Source organism: Orycteropus afer, unplaced genomic scaffold, assembly GCF_000298275.1.
Source record: "Orycteropus afer afer isolate SDZICR_OR568_19922 unplaced genomic scaffold, OryAfe1.0 scaffold00028, whole genome shotgun sequence".
Taxonomy (NCBI): Eukaryota; Metazoa; Chordata; class Mammalia; order Tubulidentata; family Orycteropodidae; genus Orycteropus; species Orycteropus afer.
The window spans coordinates 5,392,180-5,414,417 of NW_006921615.1; the positions used below are offsets into that span (position 1 = coordinate 5,392,180).

Consider the following 22,238-nt stretch of genomic DNA (forward strand, 5'->3'; position numbering starts at 1 on the left):
AGGGATAGTTTGACTTCTTCCTTACCAATTTGGATGCCTTTGATTTCCCTTTCTTGCCTTATGGCCCTGGCTAGGACTTCCAGTACAATGTTGAACAGACGTGGTGATAGCGGGCATCCTTGTTTGGTTCCTGTTTTCAAGAGGAATGGTTTCAGTCTCTCTCCATTGAGAATAATGTTGGCTGTTGGTTTTGCATAAATGTCCTTTATTATGTTGAGGAATGTCCCTTCTATTCCTATTTTGCTGAGAGTTTTGATCAGCAATGGGTGTTGGATTTTATCAAATGTCCAAGGCTGTAAATCTTCACAGAAGCAGATTGCCTCATCTTTCTCCTGCCAAGCAGCTGGTAGGTAAGAACTGCCGACCTTTTGGTTAGCAACTGAATGCTTTAACTATTGTACCACCAGAGCTCTTTCAGCAGGGACAACATTTTGAAAAGTAGAAAACAACAGCATAGTAGATTAGTGGAGACTTTCGAAAGTCTAGTTAAGAAGGTCAGTAAGGTAGCTATTCTTGTCATTATTCTGTTATACAACCATGAACTGGAGGCTCTAAAAGGAAAAAGTTTTGGAAAGCATTTCATGCTGTAAATGAATTCAACTTTCCTTAGTCCTTAGAGGAGAACCCTTCTCTCATCCACTCTGGTCTGGCAGCTTCCTTGAAGACCCAACTCCAACATCTCCTTTACCCTAAAGCTATCTGTGACCTCTCCAAGCAGACTAAATCATGCTTGTTTGTTTATTTTAAACTGAAAGAATTCCACCAGGTTATTTTCCAAGCTAATATGAATTAACTGCATCGTAGCAAACTTTAACAGTCAATTTTTCCTCATACCCTGTTAAAGTAAGGGGTGAGCACTAAGAAATTTTATTTAAAAAGCTACATGAAAAACTATCTTTACATATATATCAAAATACTTAGGATGAAATGACATGATGTTTGAAATTTGCTTCAAAATGATATGGAGAGAGGGAAGATGGGTGGAGGTACAAATAACCTAAGACTAACCATGAGAGATGATGATTTAAATGATAGGTAAAACTGAATTTTATTTATCCTGTTCTATCTACTTTCATATGTATTTGAATTTTTCATTATAAAAAGTGTTTTCATGACTTCTATGAGTTCTAATTTTCCCTTCCAAACTTTTTGCTATATTTGAAACAATGGTATATACCCATCGCTATAGAAAGCCATACCTGAAAAGTAGTTTCCAAATTTGAGCTATCAAGTCCAACTCCAGCAATTCCCAAAGCAGATAAAGAACTTGCTGAAAATGCTTGAATCTGATTTCCATACTGATCTGTCACTATTACAACTTAAAAAAAAAAAAAAAGTTTTATTTTAAAAGGCTATCTTTTCAGTAAAATAAACTTAAGTTTATGCTTAGAAACTCACTCTAACTTGGTTCTCTTAAATAAGTAATTTTAAAAATTAAATCTATTATATATATATATGTATTTATAATAATTTTTACAACTGTTATAAAAATATGACTCAAGAGTCTATATAAGTACATTTAGATTACATATTTAACATGATGTGGATATTAATCAGATTTTTCAAACAGAAAATTTGAAAGAAATATTTTAGGATTAAGTAATATTCCAGCTGTTAGTTGCCACTGAGTCAATTTCAACCTATGTTGACCCCAGAAGTACAGAGCAGAAGTGCTCCATAGAGTTTTCAAGGCTGTGACCTTTCAGAAGTGGACTGCTAGACTCGTCTTTTGAGGCAGCTCTGGGTAGATTCCAACAGTCAACCTTTTAGTTAGTAGTTGAGTGCTTAACTGTTTGTGCCACTCAGGGACTTCTTATAATATTCTAAATATAATAAAAATACAGGATACATAGATACATACACATATATACTTTATACTTTTAACATTAACTATTATTACTTTGAACAAAAGTAGTATTTTTTTAACAAACTATTTTTGCCAAACTGATTATCAGGATAGGCAAAGAGTCCTAATACTCTAATCTTTTCCGACAACGATTTTAAAAAAGCATTCCTTTCAGATTATGTATGCCAAAGCATCAATGTAAAGAAACATTAGGATGCCACTTAAAAAAAAGAAAGCAGGTCATACTAACCAATTTCTCCTTGAAGTTCTTGGCCCATCTGTACTGTTTTTCCTCCTTTTAACTCACATTTTAGATGTTTAGGTTCATCAGGAAGTGGTCTGAAATTGGTTAACAAATTAAAAGGCTTTAGTTACATACACATTAATTGTAGGAAAAAAATTAAAGCAATTCCATTATGCTAAAGCATAACATACTTTTGTGCCACTCAGGGCATATACAAAACTCAAATACAATAATGCCCTTCCAAATACGTTTTCTATTTACAGAACAGCTTCTACTCTGAAAGGAATGGGGAAAAAGAAAACTTGCTAACAGAAAATACTGATAAAAAATGACAGAAGTGTAAAGTCATACTACCTTATGAGGGATAGATAAATTATGAATATAGAGTACTGAGAAAGAAAATAGATGGGCCAGTAAAAAGTACTCATCTAGGGATGTGGCTGTGATCAGAATAATACATATGAAATTCTTCCCTCAAATATGTAAGTTTAGGAAATAGAGTATAAATAGGTAAAGGAATTAAAGTGAAGGAAGTTAGAAAAGAGGGAGTCAAGGAACTCATCAGCCAAGCTGTCACACAGGTTTATTGCATATTCACTTAATTCTTCCCTTTTTCTATTAGTTCTACATATTCAACCTCCAAGCAATGAAAAATGTTTTCCTTTGGAACACACTCACTGATCACACTGTATCTTTTGTATTTTTCTTGTCTTTGTCATTTTGCAGGTGTTTTCCTTGTTGGTTGCACTAGGAAGATTTCCTTTAAAGGTTCCAGTTTTTCTAGATACTAGAGGGCCCATTAAGCCAAGGGTTACAGTGGTAAAAGGAATTAATTCACTATCTCTAACGAAGATTTATTCTAAAGTCAACCTACCACATTTCATACAAATTACAATACTTTCTACATTAAAAACCATGTTTATATGTGTATATGACATGAAAGTATTTTTGTTGCCATATGCTGAATTATAAACTACTTCAAAATACAATAAGCTCACACACCTGACTGTAAATGCACTTTCCAAAGACACATGATCATCTTGGAATGAAACTTGGCAATAGCGCATATCCTTTGTAGATGTTGGTACTTGTACATCAGGAAGTAGTCCCTGGAGCAAGTGTTCTTTGTTAATATCAGGAGTCCAATTAACCTAGGACAGAAATGACATGCTCAGGAATAATATGAAACCTAGTCTGTCTAATGGACTCCTATTATCACTTATTTTACTGTAGACTCTTAAGCTAAATTATAACCCATCCCCCAGTACACCAAGTAAGACACATAATTATGCTTTTAATTTATATTTAAATTTTTTTTAAAAAAACTTATTATGATTTGGAATTAAGTTTACAGAGTAAATTTGTTTTCCATTCAACATTTCACATACATTTTGTTACATTGATTGTAATCCCCACAACGTAACAGCATTCTTCCCACTTCCCATTTGTGTTTACTATTTCCATTCGTCCTTCTTTCCTATCCTTTCTTGCCTTCTGAGCTTTATCCCTGGGTAAACCTTGCCCTTCTGATCTTCCTTGGTTGATTGTTCTAAGGACTGAGTACCTCCCTGTGGTTATTGTACCTTGGAGGCCTACCATTTGGCTGAAAATTGAGCCATAGGGGTGAGTTAAGTTCCAGGCCCGAAGAAGAGTCTTTAAGGACCACAGTTTCCGGGGTTCCACTAGTCTCTATAAAACCATTAAGCCTAATTTTTTTTTTTTTAGTTTTGGTCCATATATTTCTCCTACTCTATCCTGGATCTCCAGCTGTGATTCCTTTCAGAGCAGTTAGCAGTGGTAACCAGGTACTATTTAGTTTTGGTCTCAGGATCGTGGATGCTGGGGTTCCCATGGACCAGTTAGTCCTTAGGACCAACTGTTTCCTTGCATCTTTGATTTTCTTCACTCTTCTTTGCTCCAGAAGGGGAGACCAATAGTTGTATCTTAGATAGCCGCTCACAAGCTCCTAAGACCCCAGTCACTACTCATCAAAGTAGGATGGAGAACATCCTTTGTGGACTATATTATGCCAATTGATCTTGGTGTTACCTGAGACTGTGGTCCTGAGCCCCTGCATTCCACATTTTGTTACTTGACCATTTTTTTATAAAGTTATTTATTCTACTCTATCCTACTTTCAAACTTCCAATCTTTTCTATTTAAGAATTTTTAGCTCAACTTTCTCTCCACTTTACCTTTCTATAGCTATGATTTTTAAATCACTCATTTTCTAATATTTTGATTTCTAGTATAATCTAGTCTCATCTTTTTAAAATGCAACAGTAAAGAAGAATAATTCCTACGTTATTTATTTCACAATGGAAATTCTGCAAAAATTTGATTAATGGGAAACCCTTATTTACGGGCCCCAAAATGTTAGCTTTCCAGAGATAAAGGGATATTTATCTCCAATTGTCTTAAAGAAGCCTGGATTTTTGGAAAATTATTTCCCATACTCAAGATTTAAGTTTTTTTCTCTCTAGAGGGGTCAGAGAAAAAAAAGTATAGTCAATTCTACAATGGCTTGTTTTGAAAATACAAATTTGTTCCAATGTGACAAATACATAAAGAAACAATCTGAGCATAAAACAAATTTTGTATTTGCTTAATCACAATTTCACCCATGAAAGCATTAGGTAAATAATGCAGAAAACTACATCCAACTGCACCAACCCTTATAGAAATACAGAAAATGACACACCTAGACACCTACCAGCTATTGTTTTTTTTTTTTTTAATTTTTAAAGAGTTTGCTTTATATTCAACATTACGTGTACATTTAATTTTACTCCCCATTTACCATGCCCAACCCTAACCCAGTCTCCTCCCCTCCCTACCCAGTAACACTTTCCCCCGTGCCACTCATAGTTATACACTCCTGTGTGTCCTGAATTTCCTCCGTGCGAATGTTGACCCTCTGGTGCCCTGTAGTCAACTATTCCAAGGGATGCATCCCCATAGAATATATGGATGTCACCCTGGGTTGAGAAGCCTGCATGTACATCTTGTTTACTATTGGGCTAAGAGCCAGCCCCTGGGAGTGAGCTTTATTCCAGGCCCAGAATATATCCCAGGACCATAGTATAGGGGGTCTTACCAGATTCCATCCAACCAGTAATTCTGGTCATTATTGAGTTTTTGGATTTTGTTTCATGTTTTTCCTCCCACTCTATCCAGGATCTTCAGAATTGATCCTTTCCTGAGTGACTGGCATTGGTAGCTGGGCACCATCTAGTTCTTCTGGTCTTGAGGGCCATTGTGTCCTAGAGCTGATTGCTTCCAAATGCTTTTTATTTATTTATTTTTTTTGCACCCTTCTTCGCTTCCGACAATAGGAGACCATTAGCTGCATCTTAGATGGCTGCTTGAAAGCTTTTAAAATGCCAGTCACTACTCACCAATGTAGGATAAGGAGCAAGGCTTTTATGTACTTTGTTGTGCCAATTGAGCCTGGTGTCCCCCAGTACTATGGTCCTGAGATAGTAGATCTGTTGGATCTCTCTCCCAGTGTCTGGGTGTCTGTGAGGGATTATTCTATGTCTGTTCTCTGTTGTACCAGCTAAAGTTTACCGTTCTATGAGACTCACAACATTCCACCCAATTTCAAATACCTCCTTTTCACCATATCATAGCAGCTCACAAACTACAACTCTTCTAGCACCCACTTCCACAAAGTAAAATGTCTTATTTTTAAATACTATTTATGTACTTCTTAACCATTAATATCTTTTTTTTTTGCTATAGTTTTATTAGGCTCCTATTTTTTTAATGAAGGAGGTCTAGTGGCACAATGGTTAAGTACTCTGCTACTAACTAAAAGATTAGCAGTTCAAATCCACAAGCCATTCTTCAGAAGAAAAGACCTAGGAATCTGCTTCAGTAAATATTTCAGCCTAAGAAATCCTATAGAACAGTTTTATTCTGTTCTATAGCGTCACTATGAGTTGGGATCAACTCGATAGCATACAACTTCGTTTTAATAGGTCACTGACAATCTTTGAGCATTGTGCCTCTAATTTTCATTCTCCCCACAAACTCCGTGATTATTATTACACAATTTTGCATAGTGCAGTGATTTTTAGGAATGCATGTCACATTATAGCAGAACTGACCATACTTTCAAAGAGCAAGCATAGGTAGTTCTTTCAGTCATAAAAGGAGTGCTCCAAAACTCTCTACTTGATGTAGTAAGAATCTTTCTCCCAGTTTTGATTTTTCCCTGATAAATGAGATGATAAATTTCACTATGCAGATTTACCTTATCAAGTCACATGCATTTAGATGACAGAAGGCTGATGAGGCCCACTTGAAGCTACTGAGGAATGACAAACTGACTTCCTAGGAATCATGCTTTAAGACAGTGCTATATTTGGTCACTTTCAAATGGCCAGATCAGAGCTCTGTAGTTAACAATATTGTTTCAATGTTTGCTTTTAAAAGAAATTTTATTTAGTGCCTCCAGAATAGCTATAAATATATTGTTTGGTAAGGTGGTGATCTTGATTGTGACTATGAAAAATGTTGGTCTATATGTGTAAAACTAAACAAAATACCAAAAAGTGGAATTTTGTTTAAATGTTAAATCATTTCCCTATGTACAAGTTTGTCGCACATGAACCATCCACATTTCAATTTGCTCTGAAAAAAACCCGTATTTAGCTTAAAATTTAAATAGTACTATTATTGTTCTATGGTAAGCTGCTTCTTAAATGCTAGTTTATAAAACTTCTTGTTCAGTCTTCCAAGAATAAAACAACAAAATAATCCAATCTGTTTGAGATACTTACTTTAATTTTTTCTGCTAAAGCTGATGTTATGTCAATTTCTCTTTCTCCTTCATCATACATTTGAAAAATAAGATTATGCATAATATCACCTGCTATCCAATTAACCTCATCCTGATGTTTGATCTGGATTGCTTTTTGTCCTTCCACACTGAATATCTGCAGTCTTGCAACATGGCTACTGGGAAGCAATTTAATAGTCTTCTCCACAGCAGCCACATCTTTACAACTCTATGAAGAGGGAACACATAACATACACTGAGTGACATCTGTATTGAGAACTTATTTTGCTTTTAAAAGTGAATTCTTTAGATTATTGAAAAGTTTAAGTTTCAATCTTATGTGAGATGACCTTATAGAATGTTATACTCACAGGTTTGGTTATTAAAAGGTTACTGTACTATTACTAATTCCACATTTTATACCATCAGACATTATGACCACATTTTAAAATAAAAACCTAGCACATTTGGATGTAAAAGGATTCCCTTTTCCCTATCTGTGAATTTATTTAAAAGTTTTACAAACTTGTGAAATTTTAATCACATGTCAGAGTCAGTAAGTAGCATTTATAAATAAGAATGAAGATAAGAAACTAAGAATTTTCCATAAAATTAAAGACAAACGGTTGCTATAAAATACATTTAACTAAGGTTAGCTAACAGGCTTTTATACATCATAAAATAAGAAGTAAGTGGATAAATGGGCTAATGGCCAGAGATAGGCTGTAGATTCCTTGAAAGTTGAGCAGATAAATATACTAGCATATATATAACTTATTGGTACAAAAGTATCCTATAGATAGGCTGGAAGAGTTGGATTATGCTACATAAATTGACTCTATGCAAGCAAAATTAAAATACTACACCATTATGCATTCCATTGTTCTTGCTGATAGTTGTTAGGTGTCATCAAATCGGTTTTGACTCACAGCGACCTTATGTACAACAGAACGAAACATTGCCCAGTCATGCCCTATCCTCACAATCGTTGCTATACTTGAGCCCATTGTTGCAGTCACTAATCCACCTGATTGAGGGTCTTGGTTTTTTTTGATGTCCCTCTACTTTACCAAGCATAATATCCTTTCTCCAGGGACTGGTCCCTCCTGATGACATGATCAATGTACAAGAAGAAAAGTCTTGCCATTCTCACTTCTATGGATCATTCTTGTTGTACTTCATCTAAGAAAGATTTTTTTTCTTCATCTGGTAGTCCATGGTATATTCAATATTCTTCACCGACTTCATAATTCAAAGGCATCAATTCTCCTTTGGTCTTCCTTATTCATCGTTCAGCTTTTGCATGCACATCAGGTGACTGAAAATACCATGGCTTGGGTTAGGTGCACCTTAAGCCACCAAAGTGCATTCCATAGGATACACCAAATTCAAAATAAGCATACCCCTAAAATACATTTACAATGTTACCCAACTCCTTCCTCTTCTAATTGCAGCCGTTCCTATCAAACACCATCCACAAGACTGATTATATACTTTAAATTTCTACCTCACAGACTATTAGGCAAATATCCCATGCTCTATTATAAGCGTATCTTATTTGCTTGACTCCTTAAACTCAAGAGCTACTACGACTGGGAAAAGATTGGTAACTGCATATTACAGGATACATCTTGATAACTATCTTAACTGATTTTTGGTCTCCTGCATGTTGCTGCTCTATAATATTTACATAATTCCTAATGTTAGTTACTCTTTTCTTGAAGTCCATATGGCTCTCTAATCCCAAATCCTGTAATTCTTGACCGTCTGCAAGATATTAACCTCAAAAATATGCCACCTCATTATTGTATAAAGAAAATGTTTAACAAGTATTTGAAGATTATCAACTATAGTGAGCTCCAAAAGAACCGCAATAAAGCCAAGTCATCTCATTCTGATTTACAGAAAATTATCTTCTATCATCTTGAGGCTCAAGATGTTAGTAACTGATGAATAATTAGTGTAAGAGTAAAAGTTAATCAACTAAGTTATTCATTTTCTCATATCAATTATTAAGAAATCATATTAAGTATTTTACTTGAATATTTGTTATTCCATTCATCAACCTTAGGAAATCAAATGTTTATATTGAGATCTCCCATGTTGGCCTCAGCAGAAGCTATTATACATCTCCAATAAAAAGTAAATTACATAGATATCCATTTATGTGAAACTGTTAATAACGAATATGTATTTATACAAAATTATACACATAAGGTGAAAGAGCATATATTCTGCTGGGGTGGGAATATTTACCAAACTTTCCAAGAGACAAATGTAAACTATAAAAAGAAAGTATAAAGTAAAGGTGATTCTTTTTTAATGTAAGAAAAAATAAACAAGAAAAATAAAAAAATAATTTTAGGAAAATGCTAATCAATAATGGCTATGTTGTTGTTGTTCTTAGGTTCAATCAAGTTGGTTCTGACTCACAACAATCCTACATACAAAGGAATGAAACATTCCATCCTGTGTCATCCTAATTATCACTGCTATTTGAGTTTATTGTTGTAGCCAATGAATCAATCCATCTTGTTTAGTGTCTTCCCCTTTTAACCTGACCTTCTTTTTACCAAGCATAATGTCCTTCCTCCAAGGACTGGTCTCACCTGATAACATGGCCACAGTATATGAGACAATGTCTCACCATGCTTGCTTCTAAGGAGCATTCTGGCTGTACTTCTGCCAAGATAGATTTGTTCATTCTTCTGGCAGCCCATGGTATATTAAATATTCTTTGCCAAAGGCATCAATTCTTCTTTGGTCTTCCTTATTCACTGTCCAGCTTTTGCATGCATATGAGGCAACTGAAATATCATGACTTGGGTCAGGCGCATCTTAGTCCACAATGTGACATCTTTGCCTTTAACACTTTAAAGAGGTCTCTTGCAGCAGATTTATTTGCCCAATGCAATATGTCATTTGATTTCTTGACTGTTGCTTTCATAAGCACTGATTGTGAATCCAAGTAATATGATATTCTTGACAACTTTAATCTTTTCTCTACTTATCAAGATGTTGCTTATTGGTTCAGTTGAAAGGATTTTTGTTTTCTTTACATAAAGGTTCTTTAAGTCCTCTTCTCTTTTAGCAAGCAAGGTAGAGTCATCTGCATACTGCAGTCTTCTTCCAATCCTGATGCCACATTGTTCTTCATACACATCTGTTTCTCAGGTTCATCTTCATATACACCAGCTTCTCAGATTATTTGCTCAGTATACAGATTGAATACTTTGGTGAAAGATATAATCCTGACATATACCTTTCCTGATTTTAAACCACACAGTATCTCCTTGTTCTGTTAGAACAACTGCTTCTTGGTCTATGCATAAGTTCTGCATGACCACAATTAAGTGCTCTGAAATTCCTAATCTTTGCAATGTTACCCATAATTTGTTATGATCCACACAGTCAAATGACATTGAATGGTCAATAAAACACAAGTAAACATTTGTCTGTATTCCCTGCTTTCAGTCAATATCCATCTAGCATCAGCAATGATATCTCATGTTCCACATCTTCTGAATCTGGCTTGAATTCTGCCAATTCCTTGGTGACAAACTCTGCAACCGGTTTTGAGTTATTTTCAACAAAATTTTACTGGCATGTGGTATTAATGATGCTGTTCAATAATTTCCACATTCTGTTAGATCATCTTTCTTTGAAATGAGTGCAAATACGGATTTCTCCACTCTTTTAGCCAGATAGCTGTCCCCTAAATTTCTTGACATAAATGAGTGTTTCCAGCACTGTACCCATTTGCTGAAGCATCTCAGTTGGAATTCTGTGAATTCCTGGATTCTTGTTTTATGCCAATGCTGTCAGTGCAGCATGTAACTCTTCTTTCAATATGATCAGTTCTTGATCACATGATCCCACCTGAAATGGCTGAATGTTGACCAACTGTTTTGGTACATGAACTTTGTATATTCCTTCCATGTTCTTTTGATACTTGCTACATCATTCAATGCTTTATCTATAGAATACTTCATCCAAAGAATAATACCTCAACTTGAAACCTGAATATTTTCTTCAGTTATTTCAGCTTGAGCAGTGCTGGGTGTCTTCTTCTCTTTTGGTTTTCTAACTCCAGGTCTTTGCACATTTCATTTTAATAATGTACTCTGGTCTTCTTGAGCCCACTGAAATCATCTGCTCAGCTCTTTTACTTCAACATTTCTTCCATTTGCTTTAGATACTCTACATTGCAGAGCACATTTCAGAGTCTTCTGATATCTATTTTTGGTCTTTTTTTTCTTTCCTGTTTTTTGTAATGATCTTTTGCTTTCCTCGTGTATGATGTCCTTGATGTCACCTCACTCATCTGGTCTTTGGTCATTAGTGTTCAATGCATCAAATCTGTTCTTGACACAGTCTCTAAATTCAGATGGTATATATTCAAGGTTGTATTTGGTTCTCGTGGACCTGTTTTAATTTTCATCAGCTTCAAATGAACTTGGATATGAACAACTGACGATCTGTTCCACAGTCAACCCCAACAAGTTAGCCTTGCTCTCTAATTCATGATATTGAGCCACTCTATTGTCTCTTTACAGGGTTATAGTTGATTTGATTCCTGTGTATGCCATCCAGTGAGGTCCACGTGCATATTCATCACTTAAATTGTTGAAAAAAGGTATTTCCAATGAGTATGCTGATGGTCTTACAAAACTTTATCATGTGATATCCAGAGTCATTTCTATCACCAACCCCGTATTTTCCAATTACTGATCCTTCTTCGTTTCTACCTTTCCCATTCCAATCACCAGGAATTATCAATGTTTCTTGGTTCCATGTTTGATAAAATTCAGACTGCAGAAATTGGAAAAAAAATCTTCTTTTCTTCATCTTTGGCTTTAGCAGTTGCTATGTAAATTGGAATTAGTCATATTTACTTGCCTTCCTTGTGGGCGCATGAATACTATCCTATTGTGAGAACAGTACTTTAGGATACATCTCAAAATGTTCTTTCTGATGAATGAGACATCATCCCTCTTCAATTTGTCATTCCCATCAGAGTATAATATATGATTGTCTGACTCAAAATAGCCAAAACCAGTCCATTTTAGCTAACTATCTTCAAGTGTTCCATTTCATTTTTGATGACTTCCAGTTTTCCTAAATTCATACTTTGTATATTTCACATTCCATTACTAAGGGATGTTTATAGTCATTTCTTCTCATTTTGAGTCAGCAAATGAAGGTCCCAAAAGTTTTACTCCATACATATTAAGGTCAGTTCTACTTTGAGGAATCATATTTTGAGTGCTTTTAAATCTGAGGGGCTCACCTTCTGGAACTGTATCAGATATAATTCCAATGCTATTCATTAAGATTTCAGGTCCTTCTTCCTAGTCCATCTTAGTCTTAGAAGCTCTGTTGAAACCTGTCTGCCATGAGTTATAACCTTGCTGAAAGTTGAAAAATTAGTGTCATAGCATCTAGCATTACAGCAATGCACAAGCCAGTACAGTAAGACAAAATGACAGATGAATAGTGGAATAACAGTAATAGATACTGTTAAAAAAACATAACCAAGAAAATTATTAATGATATTTGATACAAACGTTAAAATTATTCACTATACAATTTGCTATTGCTTTCTTTTCTTCCCTTTGGCAAAAAGAACCTCAAATATCTCATTTTAAAATGACAAACAACTTTACCTGAAATACTATAAAACTGTTAAAGGATATCTGTATGAAAACAGAGTATGATTAATAAATAACATAACAACTTACAGGTATTTCAATTCTTGCTTTAAGTGTCTGGTCTTTTTTAATATTCTGAACTTGAATTGCAGGTCCAGTTAAAATACTAGTTCCAGAACTACTGCAATCCACAACATAGAGTGGAAGGTTTGAAGCACCTAAAAACTATTAGAAGAATACAAAATAATTTAAGACTCCAGTTGAATATAACTTATTACTCAATAAATGTTATTCAAAATTTCAAATAATTTACCTCAGGTATTATTTCTGGCTATAAACTGACAAATTCTTAACTAGAATTCTCCAAAATGCTACTTAATTTTTCAATGAAAAGAATAATTTTCTACAAAATGAAGTACAATGTATCCGTTTTGGAAGAAAAATCTTTTTCAACCACTATTCTTTTGTTTTCACTTATCTATTTGGGTTTTCCTTTCTTTTTTGTGTTCTTTTATCCATCTCTATTACCCTGTAGTCCTGAAGTACATTACTATCATGCTGCTTATAAATGAAATATTTCCTCTAAGATGAGAGGGATGGAGTTGAGAAAGGCAAGGAGAGGAAATGCTCTCTTATAAATTTCTTTATAAAACTGAGTACCTGGTATATTTATTGCTTAGGGATGGTCAAAACTATTGACAATGAAATTTTTGATCAATTTCTTCACAGACAAACCATGAAAGACCTACAGGCTATGTAAAGCCAACTAAATTTGCTAAAAGGTATAGTCTTTCTCTTTACTAATATGGGACTCAAAATAAAATCTATGTATTTTCATCTTATAATAAACTTACCTTACAATGAACTATCAATTTTGGTTGTGCTGTTATATTGTCTGATTCATCCAAAACTTCTACCTGAAATGGGAAAGCTGTTCCATTTTCTATAACTAAGATTTCTGAATCAGGTTTCACTTTCAATCGACGAGGGGGACCTACCAGGAAATTATATAATTAAATATAGATTCATGTTTCAAAGACTGAATTACTGAAATATCAAAAGGAAAGATTTTTAACATTTGAAGTTTTTAATGATATAAGAGATGCCAAGAAAGAAAAAAGTAAGCAATGTCCATGTTTAATAGTGCTTAAAGCACCTGACTGCTAACCAGAAGGCTGGAGGTTGAAACCCACCAGCCACTCCTCGGAAGGGAGACTGGGCAATCTACTTCTGTAGAAATTCCACCTTGGAAACCCAAAAAGGGGTCGTTATGAGTCGGATCCGACTTGATGGAAGTGAGTTTGGTTTTTTGGTTTATCCCCAAAATGCATATATTCTATACATGACCAGAGTTGTCTCAATTGTTTAAAATGTTTGATGTCCAGATTTAGTTTTATGCTACAAGTTATAACATCGTGATTATCCATGCTAGAAAAACCCTAAAAACATAAACCTTAACAAGATGCTATCATGGATTGGATTATGTCCCCACAAAGTATGTGTCAACTTGGCTAGGCCATGATTCCAGTACTGTGTGATTGTCCTTCATTCTGTGATTTAATGTAATTATATTCCCTTTGCGATATGCTGATTAAGTTATGTTCAAGAGGATTAGGTTATGTTTGTTACGTTACTGAACCAGGATTAAGGTGAGATGCATCACTCTTACTTAAGATACCACTCTAACTCAGGTCACAGTTCTGATTTCTTGTAAAGGGAACAATCCCTGAGATGTGGCCTGCATCACTTTTTATCTTACAAGAGATAAGAGAGAGAAGTAAGGAGAGAAGGAGGGACCTCAGGACCACCAAGAAAGAAGAGCTAGGAGCAAGGCATGTCCTTGGGACGAGGGTCCTACACTGAGAACCTCCTGGACCCAGGGAAAGACTGATGGCCAAGCCACATCAAAATTTAGAAGGAACCAGGAAATGGAAGTTCAAGAGACAAGGACTTTCCCCAAGAGCCAAAAGAGAGAGAAAGCCTTCCTCTAAAGCTGGTTCTCTGAATTCTGACTTTTAGCCACCTAAACTGTGAGAAAATAAATTTCTCTTTGCTAAAGCCATCTACCATGGACTGCTAAAAGAACTAACAGATCTGTCCTGGAGGAAGTGCAGCCAGAATGCTCCTTGGAAGCAAGAATGGCCAGACTTCGTCTCACCTATTTTGGTCATGTTGTAAGAAGGGACCATTCCCTGGAGAAGGATGTCATGCTTGGTAGGGTGGAGGGTCGACGAAAGAGGGGGAGGCCTTCAACGAGATGGATTGATACAGTGGCTGCGATGGTGGGCTCGAGTATAGCAGGGATTGTGGGGCTGGTGCGGGATCGGGCAGTGTTTCGTTCTGCTGTGCATGGGGTCGCTATGAGTCGGAAACGACTCGACGGCACTTAACAACAACAACAACAACAAAGCCATCTATGTGTGTTATCTCTATTATAGCAGCACTAGGTCGCTATGAGTCGGAAACGACTTGACGGCACTTAACAACAACAACAACAGATAACTAAGACTGAATTTGGAATGAGTAGGGTGCTGTTCTTAACAGACATTATGGATGTCTAAGGCAATTCTGAAGGCAATTGCTCTGGCAGCATAGTGCCTAAGGTATTTGACTGCTAACCAGAAGGCTGGTGGTTCAAACCCACCAGCCACTCCTCAGAAGAAGGTTGGACAATCTACTTCCATAGTGATACCACTTCAGAAACTCAAGGAGGGGTCGCTGTGAGTCAGATCTGACTCAACAGCAGCATGTAAGGCAATTCTGATGTGGGCTCAGAAGGAAGTGAGAAGAGTCTCAGAGAAAGTCTGTATCATGTTAAGAGAACACATATGGCACTGGCAAGACAATGCTGCTAGAAATGTAGACGATAAATGTGTTTCTGGTCAGGCTTTAAAGAAAATGGTGGAAAAGTGATGTTTTTTATGCACTGGCAAAGAACTTGTCTGAATTATATTCAAATGTTTGATGGAAGACAGAAATTCTAAGTGATGAACTTAGATATCTGATAAGATTTTTAAGCAAGATCTTAAAGGGGCTGTGTGATTTCTCCTTGCTGCTTATAGCAAAAACATAAGAGGAAAGAGATGGACTTAAAAATGAACTGTACAAAAGATTTGAAAAATCCTAAGAGGCAACTATGGGGAGGAAGTGGGAGGTGAGCTGGTCCATTGTGGGAAACTGCAGTCAATATCATGAGATAAAGTGTGTGTCAGCTGCTGTATGGAAAGTCAATTAGCTCTGTAAACTTTTACTCAAATCACAAAAATTACCAAAAAAAAAAGGATTTGGAAAATTCTGTTGTGCAAATTAAGGATACAAGCCCTAGAATGTTCACCAAGGATATCCTACATAACCTTTTGTTAAAGAGATAAAGCCTATGACTGATATAGATCTAACGAACTACCACAGAAGAAAATCTATGAACTTAGCCTGAAAATGAAAGAGAAAAATTGAAAGAAGAGAGCATAATCTGCCTCTTGGAATTCTACAAGCAGGAAACAGGCCAAAGGAGCTACATCTACTGTCCTCCAAGAAAGGAAAAGAACCATCCTTGAAGCAGCTGAAAGATCAGCAGAACTTTTGGAAGGAGCATGGGAAGCAGAAGTGCCTTGGTCTCAAAGGGTGGGGACATGGTCTCTGGGGCCTGAAAGAGTGAGGCAACAACCTGTGGGTCTCAAAAGGGAAAACCAAGGACTCCTAGGTTTCAGAGAGTCTACGTGTGGTGTTTCTATTGTAACTGTACTAGATAACTAAGGGGTTAAACATAAATAAATAAAATACACCCACTGCAATAAGTCTATTCCAACTCTTAGCAATACTACAGGACAGAGCAGAACTGCCTCAAAAGGTTTACAAGGCTATAAATCTTTACAGAAGCAGACTGCCTCATCTTCCTCTCACAAGAGTGGTTGATGTGTTCGAACCACTGACCTTTCAGTTAGCAGCCAAATGCTTTATAACCACTGCACACTAGAGTGCCTAAATAACTAAGAAAGATGTTGAAAAACGAAAAAAAGGATTCAAGAAGAAAGTAAAAGTTTATTAAACTATTTATTTAGTACCTTTAACTTTACACAGTGACTGATTTCTTGGGCACATAACAACACAATTGTTTCAGAAGATAGCATTTAAAAGATTAGTGCATGTAACATATCCAGGTAATATATTTGTTAGACTGCCCAATACTTTAATGTCATAAACAAGTTAAGGCCCAAATATCCTGTAAGATTAATAAAAGAGAATTTACACTTTTGCAGTAAACTGAGCTTAGTCATGCCAAAACAAAAACAAAAACAAAACACCCCTGATATTTTAAAATTCTATTTATACTAAATACTGGTAACACAAGATAACAAAAAACAGTTACTAGAAATACGTATTTTATTTTATAACATATTTTCTTTTATTATTTACTGTATGTCAAGAACCGTGATAAATTTTTAACTAAGAAATATTCTCGACTTCCGGTAAAAAGGAGGAATAGGCAGACAAGCAACACAGACCCGTTTCAACAAAGAAAAGAAAAACCAATGGAAGGGATACAGAAGATAATTCTGGAGCCCTGAGCTTTGAAAGGAACTGTACAGAAGTGGATTAGACACCAACTAGAGGAAAAACCTGAACGAAAACATTGAGTACAGAGACGGCTGGAGCTGCGGAATGTCAGCTACTTTGACAGGACCAATAGCCTGAATATTTCCAAGTAGTGCTGGGACCTGAGAATTAACCTAAAGATCACCCCTGATCACCAAGGTTTGCAGGGACGACTGCACTGGTGGCCTATGACTAGGAAGGGAAACAGCAAGGAGGAAGACAACCAGAGCTGTTGACTTTCTGCTGTCCACAGGGCACAGTCATTTTAGTTGTTTAAACATGGCAGCCATTTTGGATATTTAAAGTGACCAAGGGTGCAGCCATTTTGAATGTTTACAAGTGGCTGCCATTTTGGATATTTAAAAACTGAGGGCACAGCCATTCTGAATCTTTACAAGTGGCAACCATTTGGGATTTTAAAGTGATAGCATTCTCATTCAGATTCCAGAGACCTAAGCATAGGCTCTGTATGCCAAGGTCGGCAGGGACATATGAGAGGCTGACAACAGGAAAGGAGACAGGTGGTGAGTATATAAGTGCTGTCAACTAGTGAATAGAGGAGAACAGTACCCTACTTGTGTAGATAACATTCAAACAAAACAAAGAAAATAAAAATAATGGGCAAGTCACTCCAACATACAATCACCAATTAAATATACACAAAAAAAGGTCACAAAGCCTCAGAGACAACAGAGCATCACAGTCTACACAAAGAAGCAAGAGAAAGCAGGAGAAACAAGGGACCAGGATACAGATCCAAAACACATCCCTGAGGAAGACGCAGCACTGGAACTCCCTGATAAGGAATTCAAAAGAATTATATTTAGGTATCTTCAATGAACTGAGAGACAGATCAAGGCAACACAGAGAAAACCCTAGAACAATTTCAAAAGACAATACAAAAACAAAAGGACAAAATAAATGAAAAATTAGAAATGATACAAAATCTACACACAGAAATCCAGAAGATTAATAAATTTTCAAAAATAGATAAGACACTGAATGGGCAAAGGAGCAGAATTGAATCAATGGAAGACAAAATTAGAGAGATTGAAGGCAAATACCTGAAAACTCCTTTGAAAAGACAGAAATCAGAAAAAAAGATCAAAACAAAATGAAGAAAGCCTAAGGTTCATGTGGGATACCATCAAAAGGAATAACCTATGTGTCATCGGAATTCCAGAACAGGAAGAGAAAGAGAAAACTGTCGAAGATTTGTTGGAAGAGAATTTTCCTTGTATGATGAAAGATGAAACTATATCTATTCAGGACATCCAACGAACTCCAAACAGAATAGACCCCAAAAGAAAATCACCCAGACATATCATCTCAAACTTACCAAAACCAAAGACAAAGAAAGAATTCTGAAAGCAGCATGGGAAAACAAAAAGTTACGTACAAGCAACCAGTAAGACTAAACTTGGATTTCTCTATAGAAACCATGCAGGCAAGAAGACACAGGGATGGTATATATAAAACCCTGAGAGAGAAAAATCTCCAACCAAGAATTATGTACCCAGCAAAACTGTCCCTCAAATATGATGGTGAAATTAGGACATTTCCAGATAAGCAGAAATTAAGGGAATTTGTTAAAACCAGAACAAACTTACAAGAGATGCTAAAGGGAACCCTTTGAACAGTGAAGCAACAACAGCAAACAACTGACAATTAATATACATGATGACGTAACCCAGAAACCAACCCAGCTATCGAAGTATCCAAAGTAAATAAGTCTACAAGATTGTCAACAGGGAACCAGAGACATCAACTGACAAATGAGGACAATACAAACCATAAAGAGGGAAAAACTGTGTCATTACAGAACTTCTACATGGTAGGGAAGTCAAGACAACTACAAGATAAAATGGACTGTTCTACACTTGGAAAAAAAACTATAAATCACAGGGTAAGGGTAACCACAATGAAAATGATAAACTTTCATATCAAAAAAGAAGACCAGTACAAATATTCAGCAAAGATTAAAAACAATAGCAATGAAGGAAGTGATAACACGATTCATAAAGAAAATGAGCTCAGCATAGAAAATTATGTGGGAACAAAGAAATCGATACCACAAAAAAGCACATAACAAAAATGATAGCAACAAATTCATATTTGCCAATAATTACATATCTGGCAAGGGACTTATATCTATGATTTACAGGAGAAGAGTGGATGACCAACTTATAGTACATACACATAATGGAATGCTATGCAGCACTAAAGAATAATGTAGAGTCTGCAAAAAACCTCATAATATGGATGAATTTGGAGGACATTATGCTGAGTGAAATAAGTCAATCACAGAAGGACAAATATAGTATTAGTTATTTGTTGTGGAGGGTCAAAGAAAAGTTATATATGAAGGGAAACTTTCTTTGTTGGCTGCCAGGGAGGGGAGGGAGGAGAGAGAACACTGCAAAAAAAAAAAAAAAAGCATTGGCCCATGTCACTTTAGTTTTGTGTATTTTACTGTACAAAAATATTTCAATAAAATGCATAAAAAAGAAATATGCTCATAAAATCCTCACAATAATCTTGGTGAACAAAGTACTAGCAGTACTCCATTTTACAGATGAGGAGAATGAGATCCATAATGATTAAGTATCTTGTCCAAGTCCCATGGTTAGAAGGTGACAGCATCAGGTTTAAATCCTGATTTGTAGTTTAAAATTTCTTGGCCTTTATCACTACATAGTGCTACTTTCTACTTTACCATTTTCATTCTCATATTCCAAAAATATGTCAGAATTAACTAGTTACTAAGAATTTTACCACTCAAAACCAAACTTTTTAGGTGAGCTCTAAAATAAAAACAGAATTAAGTGTTTATTAATACAATACCTAACAGTTTCTTCTTACATTTCTAAAAATGTGTCAATTTTCACTTTATCAGTTCATGTTTGAAGGAAACCTCAAACTATCATTTCTTAAAATATGAGAGCTAAACTTACATTGCAACTATTATTCTCAGTGTTTTACATACAGACACAGTATCATTTTGCATGGTATCATATTAACAAAAACGCCTGCATATTGGAACTATTCCTCAATTGAGTTATTGTTGGAGCTAATGCAAAGTTGAGGATTGCCTGTATTAACTTATTTAATCCTCATAACTACTATGAGAGTAGACTTCATTATTTCATTTTACACAAGAAAACTGAGACACAAAACAAATTTCCCAAGTTCATAAGTGTTAGAACTTACATTCAAATATCCTAATTTTAATACAATTTCATTTTTAAATTGATACTGGTTTATAAGTCATTGTCAAAATAATTTAACATAAATAGCATCAGAAACTTTTCTTCTTAAAACATGAAACAATTATATCAACGAAAGGTAAAGAACAGAACCAGTTTCAGTATAAACCTACTAAGTATATCCCTAAGAATAGTTCCCCAATATATTTTCAATAATCAAATTTTTCTTTTCACTTAATTGGTCATCTCTGTCAGTGTTATGTTTGACATTCAAATGTATTTTGAAAACTTAAACCCAAACCAAACCAGAAAACCCCGCCTTTTTAAGTGTCAGTATATTTTATCATAAGGATATTATTTAAAAGGTAAACATTAGAATATTTCTTAAAATAATATTACCAGGTAGTAATCTAATTTTCAAAATCTGTGAGTCTTCTTTTAAACTTGGCAGAAGAACCTTCAAATTAAAATTCTGTTGAAAAGAAATAAAAAAAATTAAACCCGAGTCCTAAATTCTTCAGCAATTTATCACCTCAATTCTGATTTACTTTTTCTTTGTATTTTAATGCCATTATAGGAATCTGCTTAGCAATTTTATATTTACTAAAATCACCACACAGGTAGGGGGAAAATAGACTTAATATTCCTTCCTTAGAGACAATGGTCTATTCAAATTCAAAAAGCTTAATTTCTGAGTAATTATGAATACCAGGATAAACACTATATAAAATGAAATAATAATAATAATCTAGAAATCCTGGAACAGAAAAATACTAGTGGAAAAATTGGGGAACTAAGTATAGTTAACAGTAGTATATCATTTCTAATTTCTAACTTCTTAGCTGGGGTAAATGTATGAAGGTTAGGTAACATGTTAACAGAAGAAGCTGGGTGACAAGTATATGGGAACTCTCTTTCCATTTCTTTTGTAAATCTAAAATGATTTTAAAATAAAATGTTCCTAAAAATCTAGACATCTTTTTAGTAAGTGTATCTTACTTAAGTCAAATCCATGAATTTCAAGTTCTTTACCTAGAAAAATATGAATTCAGAAAGGTACATAGAACTCAATCTTTAATTTGATATGAGTGTTCAAAGCAGGGTACAGTACTTTAAGAAATCCACATGCTACTTTTTAAACATTCTACTGATGAAAACGTTTAAACATCTATTGAAGGTAATGTAATATTGTGAAGGTAATATTGTGATTTTTAAAAAGTAACACATTACTTAAGTTATTATTAGTAGTGTTCTCTTTAGTCACATAAATCAATTACAATCAGGTACTAGTGAGTTGACCCTAAAACATGCAATGCCACATATGTCAGAGTAGAACTTTTCACCTGCAGTATAGTAAATTACTTTGTGTGGCTTTTCTACCCATAAGTCTTTGTAAACTCCAAGATGGAATTTGCTATGCGCAACTGAGGAGCTCCTGATTGCTGAAGGTGTCCACCTGGAGTATTTCTGTTGGGAGCGGCACAAAACAATGTTCTGGGAGGTGCCCACTCTCTCTCAGGTGCTTAGAGTTCTGATGCCATAATTGGCTAGTTTGACCACCCTGCGGGCTCTAAAGGAGACCTCCTAGAGGCAGAACTCTCTCGGACTGCTGGTCGAGGAAGACTTGCTGCTGAAAGAGACATGGGCTCCTGAGACATGCTGTTGCTGGGAAAGAGACGCAAGAGACATGCACCCCAGAAAGAGACTGTGAGAGACTCTTGGCTGAGGGACGGTGGGCTGGAGAGAGAGACTGAGCATTTTTTCCTGAAAGCAAATTGTAGCTTGGTGCTTCCCTAATAAACCTTGTAATCTGTGATTTCTGTGTGGCCACTGCAGCGAATTATCGAACCCAGGAGAGAGGTGGTGGGTGCTCTGGGAGGAACGGTTGGAGAAAGGGCTGGAGGGAGGCAAC

The 22,238-nt window shown here is 35.5% G+C and overlaps 1 protein-coding gene across 1 annotated transcript in view; it reads right to left on the reverse strand.

Annotated features, from left to right (window-relative positions):
* Positions 1-22,238, reverse strand: part of SMCHD1 (structural maintenance of chromosomes flexible hinge domain containing 1) — a 236,957-nt gene that overhangs the window by 63,088 nt on the left and 151,631 nt on the right. Inside the window, exons 22-28 of the mRNA XM_007935470.1 lie at positions 20,726-20,798; positions 13,382-13,521; positions 12,618-12,752; positions 6,878-7,105; positions 3,093-3,241; positions 2,097-2,185; positions 1,200-1,318 (exon numbers count right to left, since the gene is read on the reverse strand). Of these exons, the coding sequence (XP_007933661.1) occupies positions 1,200-1,318; positions 2,097-2,185; positions 3,093-3,241; positions 6,878-7,105; positions 12,618-12,752; positions 13,382-13,521; positions 20,726-20,798 (933 nt within the window). The remainder of the gene's footprint in view (positions 1-1,199; positions 1,319-2,096; positions 2,186-3,092; positions 3,242-6,877; positions 7,106-12,617; positions 12,753-13,381; positions 13,522-20,725; positions 20,799-22,238) is intronic.